This window comes from Myotis yumanensis, unplaced genomic scaffold (genome assembly GCF_028538775.1).
Source record: "Myotis yumanensis isolate MYYU_CA2020_CCGP unplaced genomic scaffold, mMyoYum1.0.hap1 SCAF_13, whole genome shotgun sequence".
Lineage (NCBI taxonomy): Eukaryota > Metazoa > Chordata > Mammalia > Chiroptera > Vespertilionidae > Myotis > Myotis yumanensis.
In genome coordinates, this window is record NW_027223764.1 from 1,780,117 (window position 1) to 1,801,694 (window position 21,578).

The 21,578-nt window shown below is 49.0% G+C and overlaps 1 protein-coding gene and 1 non-coding gene across 3 annotated transcripts; both read left to right on the top strand.

The window, feature by feature from the left end:
• Positions 1-1,813: 1,813 nt before the first annotated feature.
• Positions 1,814-20,370, top strand: ABRAXAS2 (abraxas 2, BRISC complex subunit). Of its 2 annotated transcripts, none has more exons than XM_070432071.1 (9): positions 1,814-1,912; positions 4,647-4,737; positions 9,023-9,059; positions 11,644-11,710; positions 14,244-14,434; positions 15,241-15,360; positions 15,827-15,911; positions 17,545-17,659; positions 18,298-20,370. In XM_070432071.1, exons 1-9 carry the CDS (start codon positions 1,814-1,816, stop codon positions 18,762-18,764), a joined length of 1,272 nt encoding a protein of 423 aa, XP_070288172.1. In that variant the 3' UTR covers positions 18,765-20,370. The 2 variants fall into 2 exon arrangements, with proteins under 2 accessions (XP_070288172.1, XP_070288173.1); XM_070432072.1 differs by lacking the exon at positions 1,814-1,912 and adding an exon at positions 2,701-2,860.
• On the top strand, positions 3,146-3,252 carry LOC139022255 (U6 spliceosomal RNA). The gene has a single exon (XR_011473638.1). It is a non-coding gene; the product is annotated as a U6 spliceosomal RNA (small nuclear RNA).
• Positions 20,371-21,578: the final 1,208 nt, after the last annotated feature.

The following is a 21,578-nucleotide window of genomic DNA, read 5'->3' on the forward strand; positions in this document are numbered from 1 at the left end:
AAAACAAAAATCAATAAAAACATACTTTTTAATTTATTTTTAAAAATATGTTTCATTGATTTTTTTACAGAGAGGAAGGGAGAGGGATAGAGAGTTAGAAACATCGATGAGAAAGACACATCGACCAGCTGCCTCCTGCACACCCCCCACCGGGCACGTGCTCACAACCAAGGCACACGCCCTTGACCGGAATCGAACCCGGGACCCCTGAGTCCGCAGGCCGACGCTCCATCCACTGAGCCAAACCAGTTAGGGCTATGAAAACATACTTTAGCCAGAACCGGTTTGACTCAGTGGATAGAGCGTCGGCCTGTGGACTCAAGGGTCCCAGGTTCGATTCTGGTCAAGGGCATGTACCTTGGTTGCGGGCACATCCCCGGTGGGGTGGGGGGCATGCAGGAGGCAGCTGATCGATGTTTCTCTCTCATCAATGTTTCTAACTCTCTATCCCTCTCCCTTCCTCTCTGTAGAAAATCAATAAAACATATTTTAAAAAAAAACCAAAGCATACTTTAAAAAAATTTTTTTAATCCTCCTTTAGAGGATTGTTAGCAAGATTAAATAAGTCTATGTAGTGTAAAGAGCTTAGAATAGAGCCTGACATACAATCGGTGTTCGGTAACTGTTAGCTATCCTTACCGTTAGTAACTCCCACCCCCTACCCTCAGCTACAGACTTCTAGAGCAGTTGCCAAGGTGCCCCTTGTTACGTTCAGCTCAACCTGTTCAAAACCAAACTGTCTTGCATGGCCTTCCCCCACGCCCCCTGTCCCTCTGAACCCCCTTTTCCCTGTGCTCTCTACCCCCCTGGTTCCTGGCCATCCCACCATCATTCTTGTCCTTCCCTCACCCTCCCCACAAAGCTCCTCCCGGTCTTCTCCTGGTCTCTGGGCTCAGGGACATTTTTCAATCCTGTCACCACCGCACTGTCTTCTTTGGGCCGCTCAGGCTCACAGCTCACTGGAGCCGGTTGTTTGGATACATTTTGAAGACTGCTGACTGATCCAAGTGGGGTGTCAAGAATGATTCCAAGGGTTTCCCGCCCAACTTTCAGAAAACAGTTCTGTTTGCTTGGAAAGAGTGTGGTAAGAGTTTTGTGGGAGATCAAGAGCCTAGTTTTGAACCAGAAAGATGGAATAAATTGAAGAATAATGATTAGAAAGGTGAGCTCCTTCCCTGAGTTTCTTTGCTTAACTCTGTTATAGTTTATTTTCACTTCTATTTGTTATTTATGTTGCTTTCGTCCTCTTTCCGTTATATTTCATTAAATTTGTGTTCACTTGTACAGAATACAATTGCTTCTTACCACCTCCTGTGCTACCACTATTTCACTTCTAACCACCACCAAGCCACCGCCATCCCGGCTCTGGGTTACCGTAATACCTCCTTCTCCCTCCCCTGGCACTATATTCTTGACATGGCAGCCAGAAAGGTCATATGGAAATGGAAGTCGCATCAGGTTACTTCTATATCAAACCCCAAACCATGCAACTGCCCGAATCACCTCCTTGCATCCATCCTTGAGCATGACAGGTGTTGGACTTGAACACTCATCATTCTATTTGCAAAAATAAAAAAAAAATGTTTTGCGCAACTATCAAGGGCTCTGCAGAAGAGGCGATGTCTGGGGTGTGCCGGGCGCGAGACCCAAGGGTGACACGGTGCGGGGGCGTCATTCGTTCTGATCCCATAAACCTGCACTCGTCACCCCTCCCGCCCGGGCCCTCCGGCCTCCGGCCTCATCTGCGAAGACTTCATTTCCCAGGATGCCCCGGGGCGGGGCCGGCCGGAAGGCTGCGTGCCCTCCGCGGGGCATGATGGGGGAATTGGAGATTTCCATCATGGCGGCTTCCATTTCGGGCTACACCTTCAGCGCTGTGTGTTTCCACAGCGCCAACAGCAACGCCGACCACGTAGGTGCCGGGCCCCCCGCCCTGGCCGCTGGGGCCGAGCCGGGACCACCTGCGGCTCGTCCCCCCGGCTCCCGGGCCGGCCCGAGGCGCTGGGGACCCGGGCCGCTCCCGCCCCGGGCGAGTCCTGCTGCCCGGGCTCCTGTGCCCCCGGGCTGGGCCCCCTGGCTCAGGGCCTTCCGCCGCCCGGCCGACCGGAGGCCGCGGTCACAGGTTTGGCGGAGCTGGCCCGGCCGGCCGCCGGCGGTGTCAGAGGTCCCTCCGCGGGAGCCGAGCGTCTGCCCCTCCCTGGTGTCCGGCTGGTCTCGCGGGGGGTCACGGGGAGCGACCCGGGCAGCCGTGGCTGTCACTCCTCGCACGGGTTCGAGGAGATCGCGCGCTTCCTCCTCCGTGGAACATGGGGAATGCGAACGGCAGGGTTCGGCGGCGGGTCTCCTCGCCTGGAAGTTGCGAGTTGGGTTCCTGGCAGGTGTTCCGAGCCCCGGAACCGAGCCGCGGTGAAATGGGGAAGTGACAGGCCGGCCGGGAGGGAGCGCGGACGCGCGGAGCGAGCGGGGCCCGGCGGCTCCCGCGCCTTCATTTCCCGGGGTGTCTTTTCATGTCACTGACCTCGGAAGGGAAATTCTTTGTGGAACTAGATAATTTTAATCGTTCAGGATGTGTTTCGGTCTGCCCACCCCACTGGGGGGTTATTTGAAAAGATGCCAAGAGTGCATTGTTCAACGTCAGTAAATAAGTGTGTGCGCGCGGGGGGGAGGGGGGAAGGGGGGGGGTTGTGCTTGTCATTACAAAGCAAAATGCGACTCTGCTGAAGGAACTGGATTTGGTTGGATGTCAGCAGTCTTCACCTCCATTAATAGCAACTTCTGGAGAGGCGATCCCATTAGTCAGTTGGATGGCAGTAAATGAAGGTGCCTCTCACCTCTCCAGTGCTGGTGGGAGAGATTAATGGTAAGAACACACACGACATGGGTCTGTCCGGAGGCCGCGCATGCCTCCGGGCAGGGGGATAAAAGCTTGTTTTCTTGAAACACAATACAATTCATTGCATTGCATGAGGCTTTTGGTACTGCAGCCAGCGAGTTACTGTAACGCCGCCCCGCATGTAGGTGGTTTGTGATATGCCTAGTGTCCGTGGAAGTGTTACAGATGGTTTCAATGAACTCTGATTTGCGGAGTGCCTAGCGATGTCACAGTTTATGTGCAGGACAAGATTATGGTAAAAATCAGTAGCTAGTGCTCGCTTCGGCAGCACATATACTAAAATTGGAACGATACAGAGAAGATTAGCATGGCCCCTGCCCAAGGATGACACGCAAATTCGTGAAGCGTTCCATATTTTAAAAAAGAAAAAAAAAAAATCAGCAGCTACCTGTGGAAAAGTGGGTACGTTTTTCTACAAACGCAGTGAGATGGCCACGTTACCCGGATTGTTACTCATTCAATTCAAGAGACATCTCCTTAATATCTACACCGCGCCAGGTCTGGCGGCTAGACTGAACAGAAATGTTCACCAATGACAGTAGTTTGCAGCTGTGTTGGATATGACCATACTTGCCTACGTTAACCTTGCCACAATTATAGGTGTGGAATAGAGTTGTTTCAATTTTATGTATTTTAAAGTTGAAGAACCAAGAATTTGCTTTTGTAGCACATTCTTGTTTCGTCCAGGCAGAGAAATTTGTTGGGAGCCATGTGGTCTGTGGCAATTACTCCACCCTGCTGTTGCAAGAGAAAGCAGCTATAGACAATAGATAAATTAGGGTGACAGTTTCCAATAAATTTTATGGACACTGAAATTTGAATTTCATATAATTTTCACATCATGAAATACTCCTATTTTAATTTTTTATTACCTTTTCATTGATTTTAGAGAGAGGAAGGGAGAAGAGGGGAGAGAGAGAGAGAGAGAGAGAAATATTATTTGGCTGCCTCCCATATGCAGTTGGACTGTACACACACCGACTGGGGATTGAACCCGCCAAACCGGTATGTTCCCTGACCCAGAATCTAACCCAAGACCCTTCGGTGCACAGGACAACGCTCCAACCCACTGAGCCACACCAGCCAGGGCTCCATTTTAATATTTTTTCAATCATTTAAAAGTATAGAAAGTACTCCAACAGCAGGTTAGGTGCCAAGTGATCCAGAATTGTTATGGTGGTGTGTGTTCTCCAAAGGTGAGAATAGCCCAGCCTCTGCATTTATCAAAGAAGCACTTGCATGCGAACGATAGGAACTGGTTTGCTGAGACCCTAATTTCCCACGCCAGCTGCAAGAGCACTCAGTTGTGCATGTGCCAACGTCTTTATCCGTCTCTCAGTAGCAGTGTTTTTCATGCAATGCAATGAAATTAATTGTATTCTGTTTCAAGAAAACAAGCTTTTATCCCCCTATGCCCTCCACCCACCCACCTCCACCCACTGCCGACACTGGTGATGCTACTTGATAGGATTTAGGTGATGAATTCTCTCTACTAATTTTTACTTTAGAGAAACAGGGAAGACTTGAAGGGGTTGAAATATATTTCATCTTGTATGGAATCCTTTTTTCAACAATCCAGTTATTAGGTATATCTCAGATTCCTCTAGTCTTACTTGTTGGTTTATAGAATAGTGGTTCGCATGCCAAGCTTATTTGGATTATTATTAAAAATTATTATGTCCTAAATTTCTCTTAATTCCAGTAAAAACCGTCTTAATTTTTAGTGTGCAACTATTTTCTTTGTTACATTTAGGAAGGATTTTTGCTGGGAGAGGTGAGACAAGAGGAAACCTTTAGCATCAGTGACTCCCAAATCAGCAACACAGAGTTCCTGCAAGTCATTGGTAAGTGAGTTATACCGGCCTCAGAAACACTCTCTGTGTATGTACGGTTAGTCTGTTCTTTGGCCCTTGACTGATTTTAATCTAAAGATTAGAAAAGTCATAGATAACCACTGTCATTACAGTGCCAAGTATTTGCACTAATAAATGGTGTGAAATATTTGTATAGGTCAGTGTAAGGATACAGTGGCTCGCTGCAGGTGCAGGTATTCTGTAACGGTGTCCCTTACCCACTACCTGACCCGACCTTGACTGGATTCTGTGTGCTGTTGCACTTGGTAGTCTCTCCAGAGCCACTGAGAACCTCAGATTTGCAAATTAGGGTGTCCCCAGTGTCGTCATCCCCCCTATAAAAAAGGGTGTGTTATGCAGGGCCTTTCTGAAGGGTCTGGCATAGTTGTTCACACTTATTTAGCAAATTGTAGAATTTAGCGAGTTGTACAGCTTTTGTCAGTTTGGGGGAGATTTTTGGGGAAGACTGAGTATTTATAGATGCACTGACTCATAGTTTTTTTAGCTGCACGTCAGTAGCATCAAACAGCATATCCTGACACCCAGAGAAAAGCAGGAGGCATTTTATTCATCTGTGCAGCCAATGTTCACTGAAGTGTAAGGCATGTGCCGGGCAGTGTGAGGAGCATCCAGATGCATTTCTGCCTCCCAGGAGTGTGGGAGGATGAGGCAAGTCACAGAAGTGCCAGCAGCACAAGATGAGTGCTATAAGAAAGGAGCCAAGGCCATCCCATAGATTAGAGGGGGAAACTGCTAGTGGGTGAAATCAGGGAAGACATCATGCAGGAGGCAAACTCAGGGTCAGGGTGTGCATTCAGAGGAACACAGCAAGGAGGGCATAAAACACACAGGGGCCCTGGCCTGTGTCTGTGACCAAAATGCAGTGTGTGTGCAGGTGAGAGTTTGAAATTCTGCTGGAAGGTCAGGTCCTATTGGGGCAAGCCATCAATTTCAAGCCTGTTCTGATAGCCTGGTACATGGATGGGGGGCCAGGGTGAGGATTGACGTAGGGTTGGATTGCGGGGGAAGAGGCTGAACTCTCTCCTATGGTTTGATAGGACCAAAACTATAAAACCTGCTCCACAGGATAGACTGCTAACTAAAGACGCACGGTGTACGGGTGTACGTGCGGTGTACGGGTGTATGCGCGGTGTACGGGTATAGCTGTCCTGTCACTGAGGTTTTGTCCTTGTTTGTTTTGCTTAGGTCTTTAAAATCCTGAAGTGGAGAAATTGGTTTCATTGGACATCTGTGCAATTATTTATTGTTTGCACTTGAATTTCAAAATTAATTTGATAGATGAAGGTTAAAATGCCAGATGTAGTTAACTGACAGCAAACCATATAAGAAAGAGCTCTTTTATCCAGCATGATGACAAAAATAGCATTTCTGATTAATATTCTAGCTGTTTATATTTACCTATTTATTTGAATAAGTTATCTTTTTTAATTGATCTTAGAGATGTACATATGTAAAATGGAGTATTACACAGCCATAAAAAGAGTGAAATCTTTGGATCTAGAGAGTATTATGTAAAGTGAAAAAAGTCAGACAGAGAAAGACAAATACAAACAAACAAAAACCAGAAACAGATTCACAGACACAGGGAAAACTGATGAGTGCCAGAGAAGAGGAGGGTGGGCAGAAAAGGGGATTCGGAAGTACAAACTTCCAGTTATAAAATAAGTCGTGGGGATGTGACGTACAGCATAGGGAATAGACTCATTCATATCGTAATAACTATGCTGGGACAGATGGTTACTAAACTTCTTGTTGTGATCACTTTACTCGTAAAGTATATAAAAGTTGTATCATTATGTTGTAAACCTGAAACTGATGTAATACTGTATGTCAACTGTACTTTTAAAATGAATACATAAAATCCATATCCTATATAATAAGAGGCTAATATGCAAATCGACCGAACAGCGGAACAACTGGTTGCTATGACGTGCACTGACCACCAGGGGGCAGATGCTCAATGCAGGAGCTGCCCCCTGGTGGCCAGTGTGCTCCCACAGGGGGAGTGCAGCTCAGCCAGAAGCTGGGCTCATGGCCGGTGAGTGCAGCGGTGGTGGCGGGAGCCTCTCCCCCTCCGCAGCAGCACTAAGGTTGTCCAACTGACAGCTCCTGGACTGCGAGAGGGCACAGGCCGGGCTGAGGGATCCCCCCAACCGAGTGCATGAATTTTGTGCACCGGGCCTCTAGTTAGAAAGTAAATGTAAACTAGTAGAAAACCTGGACTGACATGAAGCGAAATAGTTTCCACAGCAATAGTGTGAGGAACTGTCCTGGCATAACTTAACCTCCAGAATTAGATCCTTTAAGTAAAATAAATTGGCCAAATACATTACTTGTTGAAAATGTGTGAATTCATGCACAGACACCTTTACCTGACTCTCTACAATAAGGGGACTTTATATAGAATATCACATTTTGCACACGAAGTGCCTGTCTTGTCTTGAATACGTATTCATTTTAAGCTGCGCCAGCTCACTCGAAGCAGAGCCATCCCAGACAGCAGCAGAGCGCCCGAGTTAGTGAGCTGGTGTCGTGGCAGTTGCCGGGAAGAATGGAGAGGAACGTGGGAGATGCGGGGCAGAGACAGGAAGACCAGCAAGGAGAGCAGCACCTCCGGGGGGGTTGGGGGGGGCGTGTGTGCCGAGACGCCGTACACGCATGACGAGTCTGCCATGGAGATGCGCTGGAGGCGTAGGGAAGTCTAGGGTCCCGGTGAGGCTGCCCTGCCAAAGGTCTGCCCCCAGCTAATGTGCCCACCTACTCCGTTCCGATGGGCAGCTTTACCTGTGGCGACCACCTCCCCGTTTCTCCGCGGTGTGCTTGGTTAGGTCCTGCAAAAAGTCTTACCCAGGAAAGCTGTATTTCACCTCTTTAGGAAATGCCGCGAGGTGTCTAGAGCACGTCTTCAGAGTGCTTCTAATCCAGGCTGCAAATCATGAAAGACATCTGCTGGGAGGACTGATGACAGGAGTGTACTCAGAGTTCAGCGTTTACTCTAGGGATTTTCTTAAACAAAATATTCTTTCCTGTCAAGTAGAAGATGTGTTTTTTTTTCCCTTCTCCCTGAGGTAATGTTTTTGCTACAGATGTTTCACGTCCTAATTACTGAAAGTATCTCTGAAATACCTTGGGAAGGAACACTGTATCATTTTGGTAATAAAAGAGGGCATGTTTCTGGATGAGGTTTTCTTATTTGTATCGCTGTGTCAACAGCCAGGCTGAGCAAATGAGCTCCTCTTCCCTGAGGAAGCATCGCGTCTGCGCATGTGTTTTGGCAGCCGGACCAGGACAGGGCTAACAGCACGTCTTTAGGGTTGTGGTTCCCTTTTAATTGAGTGAACATTGCAGCCTGTAAGTCTGGGCTGTGACACTGACGGTAAAGAGTCGCTGTAAGGAGAACGCTGTTAGCAGAATGGAATGCTAATTGGTCTCATGTCTCATAAAGCAAACCAGACCCGAGCCCCCTGATGAGCTGGAAGAAATTGTTCCCTCTGGTTGGTCACCGCCATCTTTTCAGATCTGCCTGGTAAATAGCGGTTTCCCTTGGTGCTGGCCATCTTTGAAAGGGTTAATAGACTTCCAGAGTTTCCCCCCTTCCCTTCAAAAAACAGGCCCACGTTGTTGTGAGCTAGTAGGTCATTGATGGGGCAGTGCTGCAGGCCCTCTCCCCAGGCTGTCCTCACAGCTCGTACCCGGTCGGTGGCTCCTGCCCCCTATGCTGTACCCGGGTAAGACCGAGTAAGTGAGAGCTCTCAGGTGCGTGCGCATCACGCAGACAGATGGGAACGGACAGGTGGGAACGGCTGCTGTTCTCGTCACGTAGTTCTGAGAAGGTGTCCCTGAGTGGAAATGTTGAGGAGATACAGCGCTTCCCGGTGTGCACACTGCATCTGTTGGAACGAGGAAAACTCTCTCTCATTTATATTATTATTTTAGTCCTCACCCAAGAACATTTTTTCATTGATGTTAGAGAGGAGGGGAGAGAGAGAAACATTGATTGGTTGCCTCTCTGACAGGGGATCAAACCTGCAACCTAGGTATGTGCCCTGACCGGGAATCGAATCCACAACCTTTTCAGTGTACAGGACAAAGTTCAACCAACTTAGCCATCTGGCCAGGTGAAAAATCCTCTTTTTATTGTCTGAGATTTTCAACAACTACTATATACGTGTGTGTGTGTGTGTGTGTGTGTGTGTGTATTTCCTGGGCTATTTTATATGATTAACTAAGATGTATTTCCTCTTTCTGATTACAGAAATCCATAACCATCAGCCTTGTTCAAAGCTTTTTAGGTAAGCCACACCCTTCTTGGTAGCTTTTAGCTCTTACTAAAAGACGAATTGATTAAAAACGAGTGCGTGTACGCCTATAGCTGATAATGGCTAGAAAGTCCCAAGTATGACTGAGGGCCTCCAAGTTCACCTATTTGTTGATGCCGGCGTGTGTGGCACTGTTAGGTCAGGGGAGGAGAGGGGGAGACCTTGCTTACTGCCTGTCCTTGCGCCAAGTGCCAAGCCTGGCCTCGGGGATTGAGAACAGACGCTTCCCACCAGCCTCCCCGCCAGGCTCTTCAACAGCGAAGGAAGCTCGTTGGGACCACCTACAGGTGCAGTGATTGAAAGGTGTTTTTAAGGGGAATAAAAACTGTTCAGTAGCCAGAGAAAACATAAGACTTCCTTTTGGTGTTTATTTAAGTTGATATCCACCAGCTGCATATTATGATCAACTGAAAGAGAAAAAATGGGAGGAGAGACGTTCAGAAGGGAGATGGCAAATGATGGAGATACGGGAGGGGGAAAGGGAGGGGGAGGGGGAGGGAGAAAAGGGCCAGTATTTCCACACCCTCCTTCAGCTCCCCAAACCCCACCCAGGCCTCTGCCTCCTTCCTGAGCCCCAGACCCTCCTGCTGAGGCTGTCTGAGGAGGATATCTCCGTTTCTTAAAATTCCCCAGGCCTGTTCTCTGCCTTCCCGGAAGCAGGCAGTGCTGCTCCCACTGTTCAGTGTGGGCTTCGTGGTCAGCACTTCTTCTTTAAAAAATGTACATATATATATTGATTTCAGAGAGGAAGGGAGAGAGAGACACATTAATGATCAGAGAGAATCATTGATTGGCTGCCCCCCTCTACTAAGATTGAGCCTGCAACCCAGGATGTGCCCTTGACTGGAATAGAACCTGGGACCCCTGAGCCAACCAGCCAGGGCAGCACTTTCTTCTCCAAACAGCTGCCAGCTCCTTGCACCCGCTGTCCTGCCCTGTGTTCCCTGCAGCCTCCTCCGACCCGCTCGTTCTCAGCTGGCAGGCACCGGCCCGCACCCCAGCCCCTGGGGAGTGCATTGTGACACACACACACACACACACACACTCTCCCCCCACCCCCTTACTATTTCAAAGTTCTGTCTTCATGCACGATGGCTACCTGAGGACGAGGTCTCGAAGGAGCCCAGTTGTTCATCTGTTCTGGATTTACACAGAACCGAGGGAGGAGTGGGCAGCAAGATGCACAACTAGCAGTTCATTTGAGAAGAATCTCAGAGCAAACAAGATGGTTGAGGTCGCGCCCACGCAGTGCCTGTGTCTGGTCCGTGAAAGTGCCCATGTGGCCCTCACTATCCACAGCTGTGCTAGGCATGCCCGGCCTTGCCCTTCTGAGGAATTCCTCAAAGCATTGTCGGCAAAGACACCCCAGACAAGAACTGAACTCAACTCCGATCATAGACTCAGAATTCTTAGAGCTGAAAGCAACCTTAGACAGCACCTGTCTACTCCAGACTCTGCAAAAAGGGGCATGAGGGGCATAGAGGGCTAGTGACGTGCTCAAGGTCACTCCGTGAGAAGCAGGCCTGAGCCAGAGTGGAGCCTCCTGACTCCCGGTTTGGTGTTCTCACGGTACCTGGAACTCCTTCCTGCCTTATAAGGCCTGGGCTTGTGGTGGGAGGAGGGCGGAAGGGCGGCATTCCTAAAACCCGACCAATCATGGTAGGAAAGCCACAAATCATGGTGCGTGGCTGCTCTGCACAGGGCCCTGGTCAGATGGGTCTGCTTTCGGGGTGGGTGCATTCAGTTTGAAGCTAGCCAGACCTGCCTTCAAATCCCAGCTCTTCCACTCCCACTTGGGGCAAGCCATTTGTCTTCGGTATCTGTAGCCACAAGAATGGGAGTCAAGCCCTAACCGGTTTGGCTCTGTGGATAGGGCGTCGGCCTGCGGACTGAAAGGTCCCAGGTTCGATTCCGGTCAAGGGCATGTACCTTGGTTGCGGGCACATCCCCAGTAGGAGGTGTGCAGGAGGCAGCTGATCGATGTTTCTCTCTCATCGATGTTTCTGACTCTCTATCTCTCTCCCTTCCTCTCTGTGAGAAATCAATAAAATATATTTTAAAAAAAGAATGGGAGTCAAGCTTGTTGACTTGTCGGGCTAAACTGACACCTCCCATCATTGAGGCAAGAATGGAATAAAATAACACGAGGAAGCATGCGGTGGGGTTTCTGGTGAGGCATTCAACAAGTGCTCACTTCCCTTCCTCCTTTCTCAGAAAAGAGCTTCTGCATTCCTTTGTTTTCATAAGTAAGTGATTCTTAGAAACAGGGAAAAGCTGTCGCAGCCCATGTGTTTATACTTAGTTGCTGTCGCACCTCCCACCGGGGAAGTGATGCCCTTTGTGTGTGACAGTGTCTTGAGTATTCTGTGATGCCAGTTCCCTCCTGTCAGTAAGACATTAGATTGATTTCTCTTTCTGTACCTAGTGACGGCAATTCTATCTCTATAACCAGCATAGAATTGGGCTAGATGATCCAGAGACGCATGTAGCTAAGCATATCCATGTCACAATACCATGTGATTTTAATACATATTGTTTTCTCTTTTGAAAAAAACAGTTTTTATGACTACGCAAGCAAAGTTAACGAAGAGAGTTTGGACAGGATTCTTAAAGACCGGAGAAAGGTAGGCTACATTTGTTGCCCATTCCGATTTGGAAATCACTCCTTATCTCATCACCTGCACTTAAAACAGAAAGGAATGTCAATGAGCAATGCATTGCTGTCAGTGTAGACGAGTTCTGTTACCTTGAGTGAATTTTACAGGTAAATTACAGATGTGAGACAATGTTTACAATATATCACTAGAAAAAAGTTTAGGTGTTTATAGTGTGACTCTTTTATGTAAAAATCAGAAGAAGAAATGAACTATAATCCAAAAATTAATAGTTGAGTCGCGGTGGATTTGTCTACTTTGTGATTAAAAAAAAGATTGTAAATATTTAATACACATGCATTAATTTTATGATTTTTACCTTGGTATATAAATTCCAGAAAGATAGATTACACCATCGCTCAGGGAAAAGTACCAATAAAAGTTTTCAGTGTGTTAAACAGAAAACAGAATGCCTTTGCTTAGAAACATGTACTGCAGTAAAGCTTCTGGAGGATGACCTGTGGGTGAAAGCCCTGGCGGTGGGTCTGGGTCCCTCGGTGTCTGCAGAAGAGCATCAGGAGTCAGGTCTCAGAGCCTCTGTGGGGGGAGGGAGGAAGGAGGGGGCGCGACAGGTCAGAGGAGAGGATGGTGCTCTGGGAGTGATGACAGGCTCAGCAGGTGCTCAGTGTCGGCCGCCCACCTGGGAGAGGGAGTTAGACGCCCGGGCCTCCTGGGCCTGCTCTCCCTTCCCAGTGACTTGCCCAAGAGCACGCATTCCTCTCTCCCAGTCCGTCTTCCTCTCAGCCACGCCTTCCCTCCTGTCCCATCGGGTTTCATAGTCCAGATCATGAGTCTTTATACCGTCGACACCTGTTTGTCCCGAGAAAATTGTTACTGGAGCACAGCTTCCTAGAGGCCACTCCGTATTAAAGGCTCCAGGAAGGTTTCTGTTTTTTTTAACAGATGACAAGATTTAAAGTGAAAGAAATGAGTAAAGATTATTAAGAGGAAATTCACAAAAGAAAAAAGAAGTCCACAAATGGCCAAGAAAGAAATGAAAAGATGTTTAACCTCTATCAGGAAACGCAAATTGAAACAGTGTGACCCAGCCCTGGCCGAGGTGGGGCTCGGTTAGTTGGAGCGTTGTCCCTGCACCAAAAGGTTGCGGTCTGATTCCTGCTTAGGGCTCTGGCCAGTTGATAGTTTTTCTTAGCCACTTATTTTTTTTTAAAGGAAAGCTGCTTTCACTTTTTTATGACCACCACTGTGTGTCTGATGAGGATTGTCAAGTTAATGTTGTGCAGGTCTTGGCTTTCACTCATTAGCTCTGTGACTTTGGACAAAACATCTCTATGAGATTTATGCTTCAGAAATGTTTGGGTTTTCTTTTTATTTAAAGAATGTCAGAATTAATTGCTTTAGTATAATCTGAAGTCATGCTTTGTGTGCAGTAGTACCACTGAGGGCCGGTGCTGTTCCCTGGAGCTCCTTGCCGTGGTCTGAGCTCAGTGGAGACAGCATTACTCGCCTCCCAGGGTGGCTGTGATCATTAATTAAAACATCTGTAACATCGTTAGCTGGGGCCTGGCACAGGGGCTCAGCGAAGCTTGGTTCGCTTCCTTACGTGAAAGCACCAAAACCAAATCTAGATTTACTATTACTTTAATATGACAATTTTAAATTACCTTACATCTTAAAACAGGATTTCACTCAGCTTATTCAAAGAAAGAAGCTATATGAAGAGTATTTTTCTAATGAAGAATTAAATTGTCTCGACAGCAGAGATTTTCAAACTCGAGTAGCACAAGGAGAAACTCAGGAACTGGCCTGTGAGGTTCTGACTGCAGGTTTGGGTGGGCCCGGAGCATTGGAGCGGCTCCCAGGGCCTGGTAGGTCACCTGTCTGCCGGATGTCCCACCTCGCGCATTGGGAGAACTACTTTTCCGCAGAACATGCCAGTTTACTTCCCTTAGGCAGCCGATAGAGCTGACAAAGCTAAACTTTCAAAGTCATTGCATTGAGGTATAATTGCGTACAATCAACTGCACACACGTATGGTGTGCACTGTGGTAGGTCTTGATCTGTGTGTACACCTATGAAACCACGTCATCAGAAGCTAACGCCGTGTGTGTCACTCCAGGCCTCCCGGGCCCTTTTCCAATCCCTTCTTCCCCTCCCTAGGCAGCCCCTGAGCTGCTGGGGCTGCTCCATGTCGCTAGAGAGTAGTTGTCATGTTCTGGGGTTTTACAGGACTGGAGTCCTATAGCGTAAGCTCTTATTGTCATCATCACATTGGTCTGGCTGCTTGCACTCAGCGGGACTCCTGGGGAAGGTGTCGGTGTGTCTGCAGCAGTCGGTGGCTTTGTTGCTGAGCGGGTGTCCAGTGTGTGGCTGCACCGCAGCTCGCTCACCTGCTGATGGGCAGTGGGTCGGTTCAGCTTTGAGCGATTGCACGTCGAGCTGCTTTGAACATCTGTGTGCAGGTGTCTGTGTGGATACCTTCAGACCTAAATGTGTAAGATTTCATGCAGCTTTCAACCCTTTCCTTCTGTTTCTGCTGCAGAAAGTGATCGGGTGGTACAGATTCCGGCGGAACACGCAGCAGCAGATGTCGTACCGGGAGCAGGTCCTCCACAAGCAGCTCACCCGCATCCTCGGGGTGCCCGACCTCGTCTTCCTCCTCTTCAGCTTCATCTCCACGGCCAACAGTTCCACGCACGCTCTGGAGTACGTCCTCTTCAGACCGAACCGCAGGTAAGGCCGCATCCCCACCTCACGTCACCAGGACAGATGTCGGCACAGGCCATGGAGATCTGTGACTTTGAAATGTGCATTTTATAGCATCTATAAAGAAAAGCTTTTATAATTCTCTTCTAGTGAGTTTTCTTTGTAGTTAGAGAGGGTATTTTTCTGTCAGTTGTATAAATTAAAATTGTTTTTGAATCAAAAAGCGTTAGCAAGATGTATTAATTATGCATAAGTGCTTATAGGAATAAACCGCTGGAAATCATCATTTGCTTCTCCATAATCCATTATGTAGAAATACAGTTTTATTGCTCTGGAAGTCTGATTTTAATTGTAAAGCATAGATTTCAGACAGAATTGTAAAATTGATCCACCTACTGGCTAGTGAGGGTTTTGCATTGTGAACGTCTTAAAAAAAAAAAAAAGATGGCCCCTCGGCCATGGGTCTGCTGTGAACGCAGAAAGGCTTCTCTCTGGATTCACCTGCAGTGGAATAAACTGAATCAGTGTCGGTGAGAAGCATCATGGTTAGGGGGCCATTGCAAGGTTACAGAGATTCCTCAGCAGTGTTCTTGGGCCTGTCCGTCACTGTGGGGTGCAGATATCTAAGACGTGACCTCTGCCCTCAAGGACTTTGCAGTCGTTTCCACTTTAAGGGAAGGACCCATCCCTAATCCGTGCATCTCAGGTTGTCGTGGAAGCCGGTGCTGGTGACACCTGGGGTCCCCCGTGTGCGGCTCCGATTGCTGTTGCCATGGCCCATTCTTCAGCCCGAACAGGGCCTTGAACATGCTCGCTCTCGAATCTTCCCTCAGGTACAATCAAAGGATCTCCCTTGCTATTCCCAACCTGGGCAACACCAGCCAGCAAGAGTATAAAGTGTCTTCAGTGCCAAACACGTCTCAGAGTTACGCCAAAGTCATCAAAGAGCACGGGTGAGGGCCCGGTCCAGTGAACGGGCTTCCTTTCTTTTGTGAAGATGTAAAGGTTTGCGGGGAAATGTGAAGTCAGGTTGAAAAGTGAAACATGCAGTGATGCAATTCTGTAGACCGTCACCCTATATATCAAAATTTTATTCTTACTGAAAAGATAGTTCACTTTTACCACTAGTTTTTTTTAAATCAGTTGCCACAGTTGTTTCTGTAATCAATAGAAAAGTGTGGCTAGAGTATGTGTATTTCTGAGATCCTAAGCTGTGGTCACTATTATTTTTTAAACGGTCTTAGTCACGTGGGCTCTTTTTTATTTCTCTTCTGGAAGCCTAGTAGTGTGACACTGTGGCTGAGACACTGTCACCTGGGAGACACGTTTAAGACCAGATGAAGGTAGAAGGGCAGGAGAGTGCCTTTCAGGTGCATGGCGGCTGTCCTTTCCGTGACATCTTTCCTGCCTGTCCTCTAGCACTGACTTCTTCGACAAGGACGGAGTCATGAAGGACATCAGGGCCATCTATCAGGTTTACAACGCGCTGCAGGAGAAGGTGCAGGTAACCGTTACTTCTCGTTCTAGTCTTACTTGTCTTGCCTGAATGCTCTTAATTTTACTTGAACTTTAGTCTTCCGCCGGAGAAGTGAGTGGTGGTCCACCAGTCAGCGCTTATTTCCTGCAGTAGCATCAGAGGGGAGGGCCGCCGTGCCAGCTGGGAGGCCACCTGCGCACGGCTGCAGTGGCTCTGAGCACGGCGGCCCGCTGCTGCGTTCGGAACTGACCCACTTGTAACAGTGCGTCTTCTAGGGATGCGTGTCCGAGTTTCAGGCAGGCTTGCTGAGAGCACAGCTGTCTCAGCTGGACGCTGCGTAGAGACCGCACCAAACTCAGAACAGCCCTGCCTCCTCCCCTCTCACCCACACCCTTGGCCCCAGCGCCTCCATCGAGTGGGAGGATCCCCTTGGAACCTGTTCATTCCTAGTATTCATGCAACCAACGCTTACGGAAACAGCTCCTACCAGCCAACTACTGAGCCAGGTGCCAACAGTCCTTTCCCATGTTCTTTCCATCTCCTCCGACTCGTTCTTAGGAGTAACTTTCTCTAAAACTCTAAGAACAAAAGAGCTTTGAGGACATGGAGGAAGGAGGTGGAGCTGGAGACACCTCGCCTTGCTTTGGGGAAGAAGGCCCTGGATGGAGGGAGAGTGAAGGTAGCCCCAGAGAGAGAGGAAGCAGGCCGAGGCCGGCCTGGCCCAAAACAGGAAGGCGTCCACGGCGGCTTCCAGTGTTGGTGTCCCAGTTAGGGCCAGGCACTAGCAGCAGGGGGGCCTTAGTCAGGTTCTGGCCACCGGCCTACTGTCCAGCGCTTTCTAGTATTTCTGCAATGGAGAGAACGTGCAGTGAAAACCAGTTTTTTGTCCTGAATTCATGAGCAGGCTGTTTTTATTTATTTGTTTTTAAAATATATTTTTATTGATTTTAGAGAGGAAAGGAGATGGAGAGAGATAGAAACATCAATGATGAGAGGGAATCATTGATCAGCTGCCTCTACCTCCCAGGCATGTGCCCTGACCAGCAATCAAACCGTGACCTCCTGGTTCATAGGTCAGTGCTCAACCACTGAGCCATACCAGTGGGGCCAGGCTGTTTTCAGACTCTCAGCTCTGTCAAGGGACTTCAGAGTGGCTGTAGAAGGCCTCTCTGAACACACCAGCATCCCATCGTGCCCTGGTGTGAATGTTTAATTACACAGATGGACCTCAAATGTTATCTTTTATTAAGTCTTGACTGAAACCTTTTTCCTTTTTCAGCTCTCCCTAATTATGAATAGTTTCTATTAAATGAATCTTTTTTATGTTGTCTGATTTGTGATTATTGATTATAAATAAAATTGAAAGCATCTCATTCCGGTCTTTTGTTTATCCTTTGTATGCTAGACTGGTATCAAAAATTCTCTTTTCAGTTCAATAGAAATGAATAATCCAGAGAAAACATAGATCTTTCCCACCTTACTCTTATTTTTCAAGAATTTATAAGCTAAATAGCATAATCATCTCAACAAAATTAAGAAAGCAAACCGGTGAATAAGTACTGGCCCCCCGGACCGTGGCGACAGCGCCTGGCTCCCCCGGCCTGGAATGACTGCTGTGTTGGCGGGGTTCATGCTAACTGTTCTGTTGCCATCCCCTCAGGCAGTGTGTGCAGATGTAGAGAAGAGTGAGCGAGTAGTTGAATCTTGTGAGGCTGAAGTGAACAAATTAAGAAGACAAATCACTCAGAGGAAAAACGAAAAGGAACAAGAAAGAAGTGAGTTTCCTATTAATTTTACTAATTGGTATCAGGGAAGTGTCTGGTTTTAAACATCAGATGTACAATGAATTACATAAGTCCTACTCTGAGCCCTGAGGTAGGCTGAGGGGAGTGGAGTCCACTTTCCTTTGAGCTTTTTCAGAAGGGATGTGCTGTTGAACTCAGTGTGCTCTGCCTAGGACTCAGTGGTCAGCAAACTGGTTCGGCAAACTGCGGCTCGCGAGCCACATACGGCTCTTTGGCCCCTTGAGTGTGGCTCTTCCACAAAATACTGAAGTTTCAGTCACACTGTACGTGCACACCTGCACGTGGTATTTTGTGGAAGAGCCACCCTCAAGGGGCCAAAGAGCTGTATGTGGCTCGAGAGCCTCAGTTTGCCGACCACGGGCCTAGGTCATGGGAACAATATTAATGATGAAGGTACCTCAGTGAGCTGCTTTTGAAGCTTCAATGAATTCACGTGTAGAAAGATGTTTTGTAAATTCTAAAGCACTATTCAAACATAAAGCAACTAATAGTGATAACCAGTTTCCTGCTTTGTTGCTGTTTTCCAGAACTTGCAGGTTGACCGTGCCATGCCCGGGGATGTGAGGCTGGGGAGGCACAGACAGTGACCATGTCTTCTCTTCCCACAGGGCTGCAGCAGGCGGTGGTCAGCAGACAGGGGCCGCCCGAGAGCCTGGAGCCGGCGCTCAGCCCTCGGACGCCGTACCCCGGGTTCGCAGCCGGCGGCGGAAGTGCACTGGCAGATGCCGAGGCCTCTGACCCCCCGCCCCCTGGTTCCGATTTTCACCCGAACAATCAAGAAAGTGCTTGGAGCCATTCTCGCGTGGAAACAAGTGTCTTTATGCCTCGACCTCAAGCTGTGGGTTCCTCCAGCTTTGCCCCCAACAGTGCTGGACTGAAGTACCCCGGAGGTGGAGCAGGCCTTCCTTCCCAGAGAGCCCCGGGGGACAGCGCGGAGGGGTCGGACGACAGTGATTATGAAAACCTGATTGACCCGACGGAGCCCTCCAGTAGCGAATACTCACACTCAAGGGATTCTCGGCCCACGACACATCCCGACGGGGGCTCCAGGAACGCTCAGACCTCCCAGATTTAACTCCCCAGGAGGAGCTCCACTCAGCACTGCTTTCTTAATCACGATTGAGAGAGTTTTGTGAGGACTAACCGGGTGGGAGAACTGGGCTCCCGAGAGAATCCTGGGCACAGAACTGGCAGGGCCTCGCATCCCCAGGGCCTCACCCGGGTGCCGGGGGCTGGTGTCATGACAGAATCATTAAGATAATCAAGTTGCCCTACTTCTGGTGCGATTCATGGATATACTGGTCAATTTAGGCAGAGAAACTTGTCAACAGTGTCTGTTCTTTAAAATAAATTGGAAATCAGAGACTAAGCACAATTAGTCTATAAATGTTCTGTAAATCAAAACTTACCTCTTGCACTATCATGCCTTGAAGTTCACTTTTCACAGGGAAATGAGTTAGCGGCAGCCTTGAAAGAAGCTTCTTTCTGTGATGAGCCAAGTTCATCTTTGCCAGAAGAGAAATTGTGATAATTCCCAGAAGCCCGATTGGAACAGGCCGGCTGTACCTTCTCTTGTCTGCATGACTGTAAGGTCAGAGAGAGGGCTTAGTTTAACTGTTTTCCACTAGCCTGGTACGTATGGTCACTTAAAATGGTTGCCTTTAAACACACGTAGAAGTACTAATTACCAGTAAGTAACCATCCAAACAAGTACGTCACAAAAGAAACTCCTGTTTTCTTTGTTGGAATGACAGTCACTGCTGTGTGGCACTGGCCACAGTTATGGTCTCTGTTCTGGAGTCTTAGATGAAGGACACGAGCAGTGGCCACAGAAGGGAGCGCTGTCCCCGAGCTGAGCTTTGTGATGAATGGGATCCGGACGCGGGGTCAGCCGTCACATAGACGGCCGTGACTCCTCTAGACCGCCTGACAAATCTCAGTGTCAGCTTTATTTGTGGAGGGAAGACGTTTAATAAGCTGTTTGAGAATTGTGGTGAATAAAGATTTATTTTAAGTCTGAATAACCATACTTTTCTTTTAAGCTGCCATTTGGAGGATAATTGTGAATGTTGGACTTCCTGTCAGGATGCTCCTGTGTTTTTATTTAATTACTGCTTGTTTCCTAGTTTGGCCCAGAATGTGTGAAACCACGGAAGACATCCTGAGCCTGTCAGGCTCCTGGCCTGGGAGTGAGGAGGTCAGCCACGGAGTTGCTGCTTCCGAATGTAACTGCCTTTGCTTTGGACTACAGCCTGGAGGAGGAAGGAGGGCGTCGTGTCCGGAGGCTTAAAGTCCCGGCGTAGGAAAGCAGTTCCATTGTCTGGAGGGGGCTGACTCCTAGGCTCCGGCTCCGGCTCCAGTGCCCAGTGAGACAGTGCGGACTGAGGGAGACGCGGAGCCCGCCCTCCGTTCATGTCCGCTTTGTGGGCCTGGTCCTGCCCTCCAAGCGTTGGCCTCAAACCTCCCCGTGTGATGGGAAACCTCCCAGGCGTGTTCCGGTTTATCAGCTCCCCACCGTGGCCCAGCACCAGGTGAATTAAGTTAATTCTGTAAGTGCCATTGCCATCTCTCTGTTCATGTTTGACCTTCAGAAATACATTTTATTTTATGCCATACTGAGAGCTACGGTGTACACTGACCAGCAGTTAAATGTGACAATAAAAGCTCATTTAATCCTGGCACCACTGTCTTAACGTCTGTCTCGCACCCACACGGTCTTGCCTCAGTTTACCCATTCTGGCAGTTCTTAGGAGACAATACAGTTTTTAAAGGGCAGAAAAGCTTGTCTCCACATGGGTTGTTTTTTTTTTTTTTTTTTTTTTTTTTTAATAATTTTTATTTCTTAAAGTATTACAAAGAGTATTACATATGTCTCCTTTTTCCCCCCCATGATATTCCCCCGACCCCTACCCCCCCGCCCCCCCCGCCCCGTGTCTTGTGTCCATTGGTTAATCTTATATGCATGCATATAAGTCCTTCAGTTGGTCTCTTAATCCCCCCCCCAACCCTCCCCAGGCTCCCCATTGTAGTTTAACATTCTGTTCAATGTTGCTCTGCTTCTGTATCTACACCTGTTCATCAGTCCATACTGGTCCCCTTTATTTGTCCCAACCTCACTGGAGTAGTCTCAACCTCACCAGGGCCGTCTGAGCCTCACCAGGGCCGTTTCAACCTCACCGGGGTCGTCCCTACCTCACGGGGGCCGTTTCAACCTGACCGGGGTTGTCCCTACCACGCCGGGGCCGTTTCGACCTGACTGGGGTCGTCCCTACCTCACGGGGGCCGTTTCGACCTCACCGGGGTTGTCCCTACCACGCCGGGGCCGATTCGACCTGACTGGGGTCGTCCCTACCTCACGGGGGCCGTTTCAACCTGACCGGGGTTGTCCCTACCACGCCAGGGCCGTTTCGACCTGACTGGGGTCGTCCCTACCTCACGGGGGCTGTTTCAACCTCACCGGGGTCGTCCCTACCTCACGGGGGCCGTTTCAACCTCACCGGGGTCGTCCCTACCTCACGGGGGCCGTTTCAACCTGACCGGGGTTGTCCCTACCACGCCGGGGCCGTTTCGACCTGACTGGGGTCGTCCCTACCACACGGGGGCTGTTTCAACCTCACCGGGGACGTCCCTACCACGCCGGGGCCGTTTCGACCTGACTGGGGTCGTCCCTACCTCACGGGGGCTGTTTCAACCTCACCGGGGACGTCCCTACCACACCGGGGCCGTTTCGACCTGACTGGGGTCGTCCCTACCTCACGGGGGCCGTTTCAACCTCACCGGGGTTGTCCCTACCACACCGGGGCCGTTTCAACCTGACCGGGGTTGTCCCTACCACGCCGGGGCCGTTTCGACCTGACTGGGGTCGTCCCTACCTCACGGGGGCTGTTTC

Bases quoted from the DNA above. Each gene is read 5' to 3' on its own strand.
- ABRAXAS2 (XM_070432071.1), top strand. From the start codon at position 1,814: ATGATGGGGGAATTGGAGATTTCCATCATGGCGGCTTCCATTTCGGGC. The intron at 9,060-11,643 runs GTAAGCCACACC...TGAAAAAAACAG, and splicing joins CCTTGTTCAAAGCTTTTTAG to TTTTTATGACTACGCAAGCA. The intron at 14,435-15,240 runs GTAAGGCCGCAT...ATCTTCCCTCAG, and splicing joins CTCTTCAGACCGAACCGCAG to GTACAATCAAAGGATCTCCC.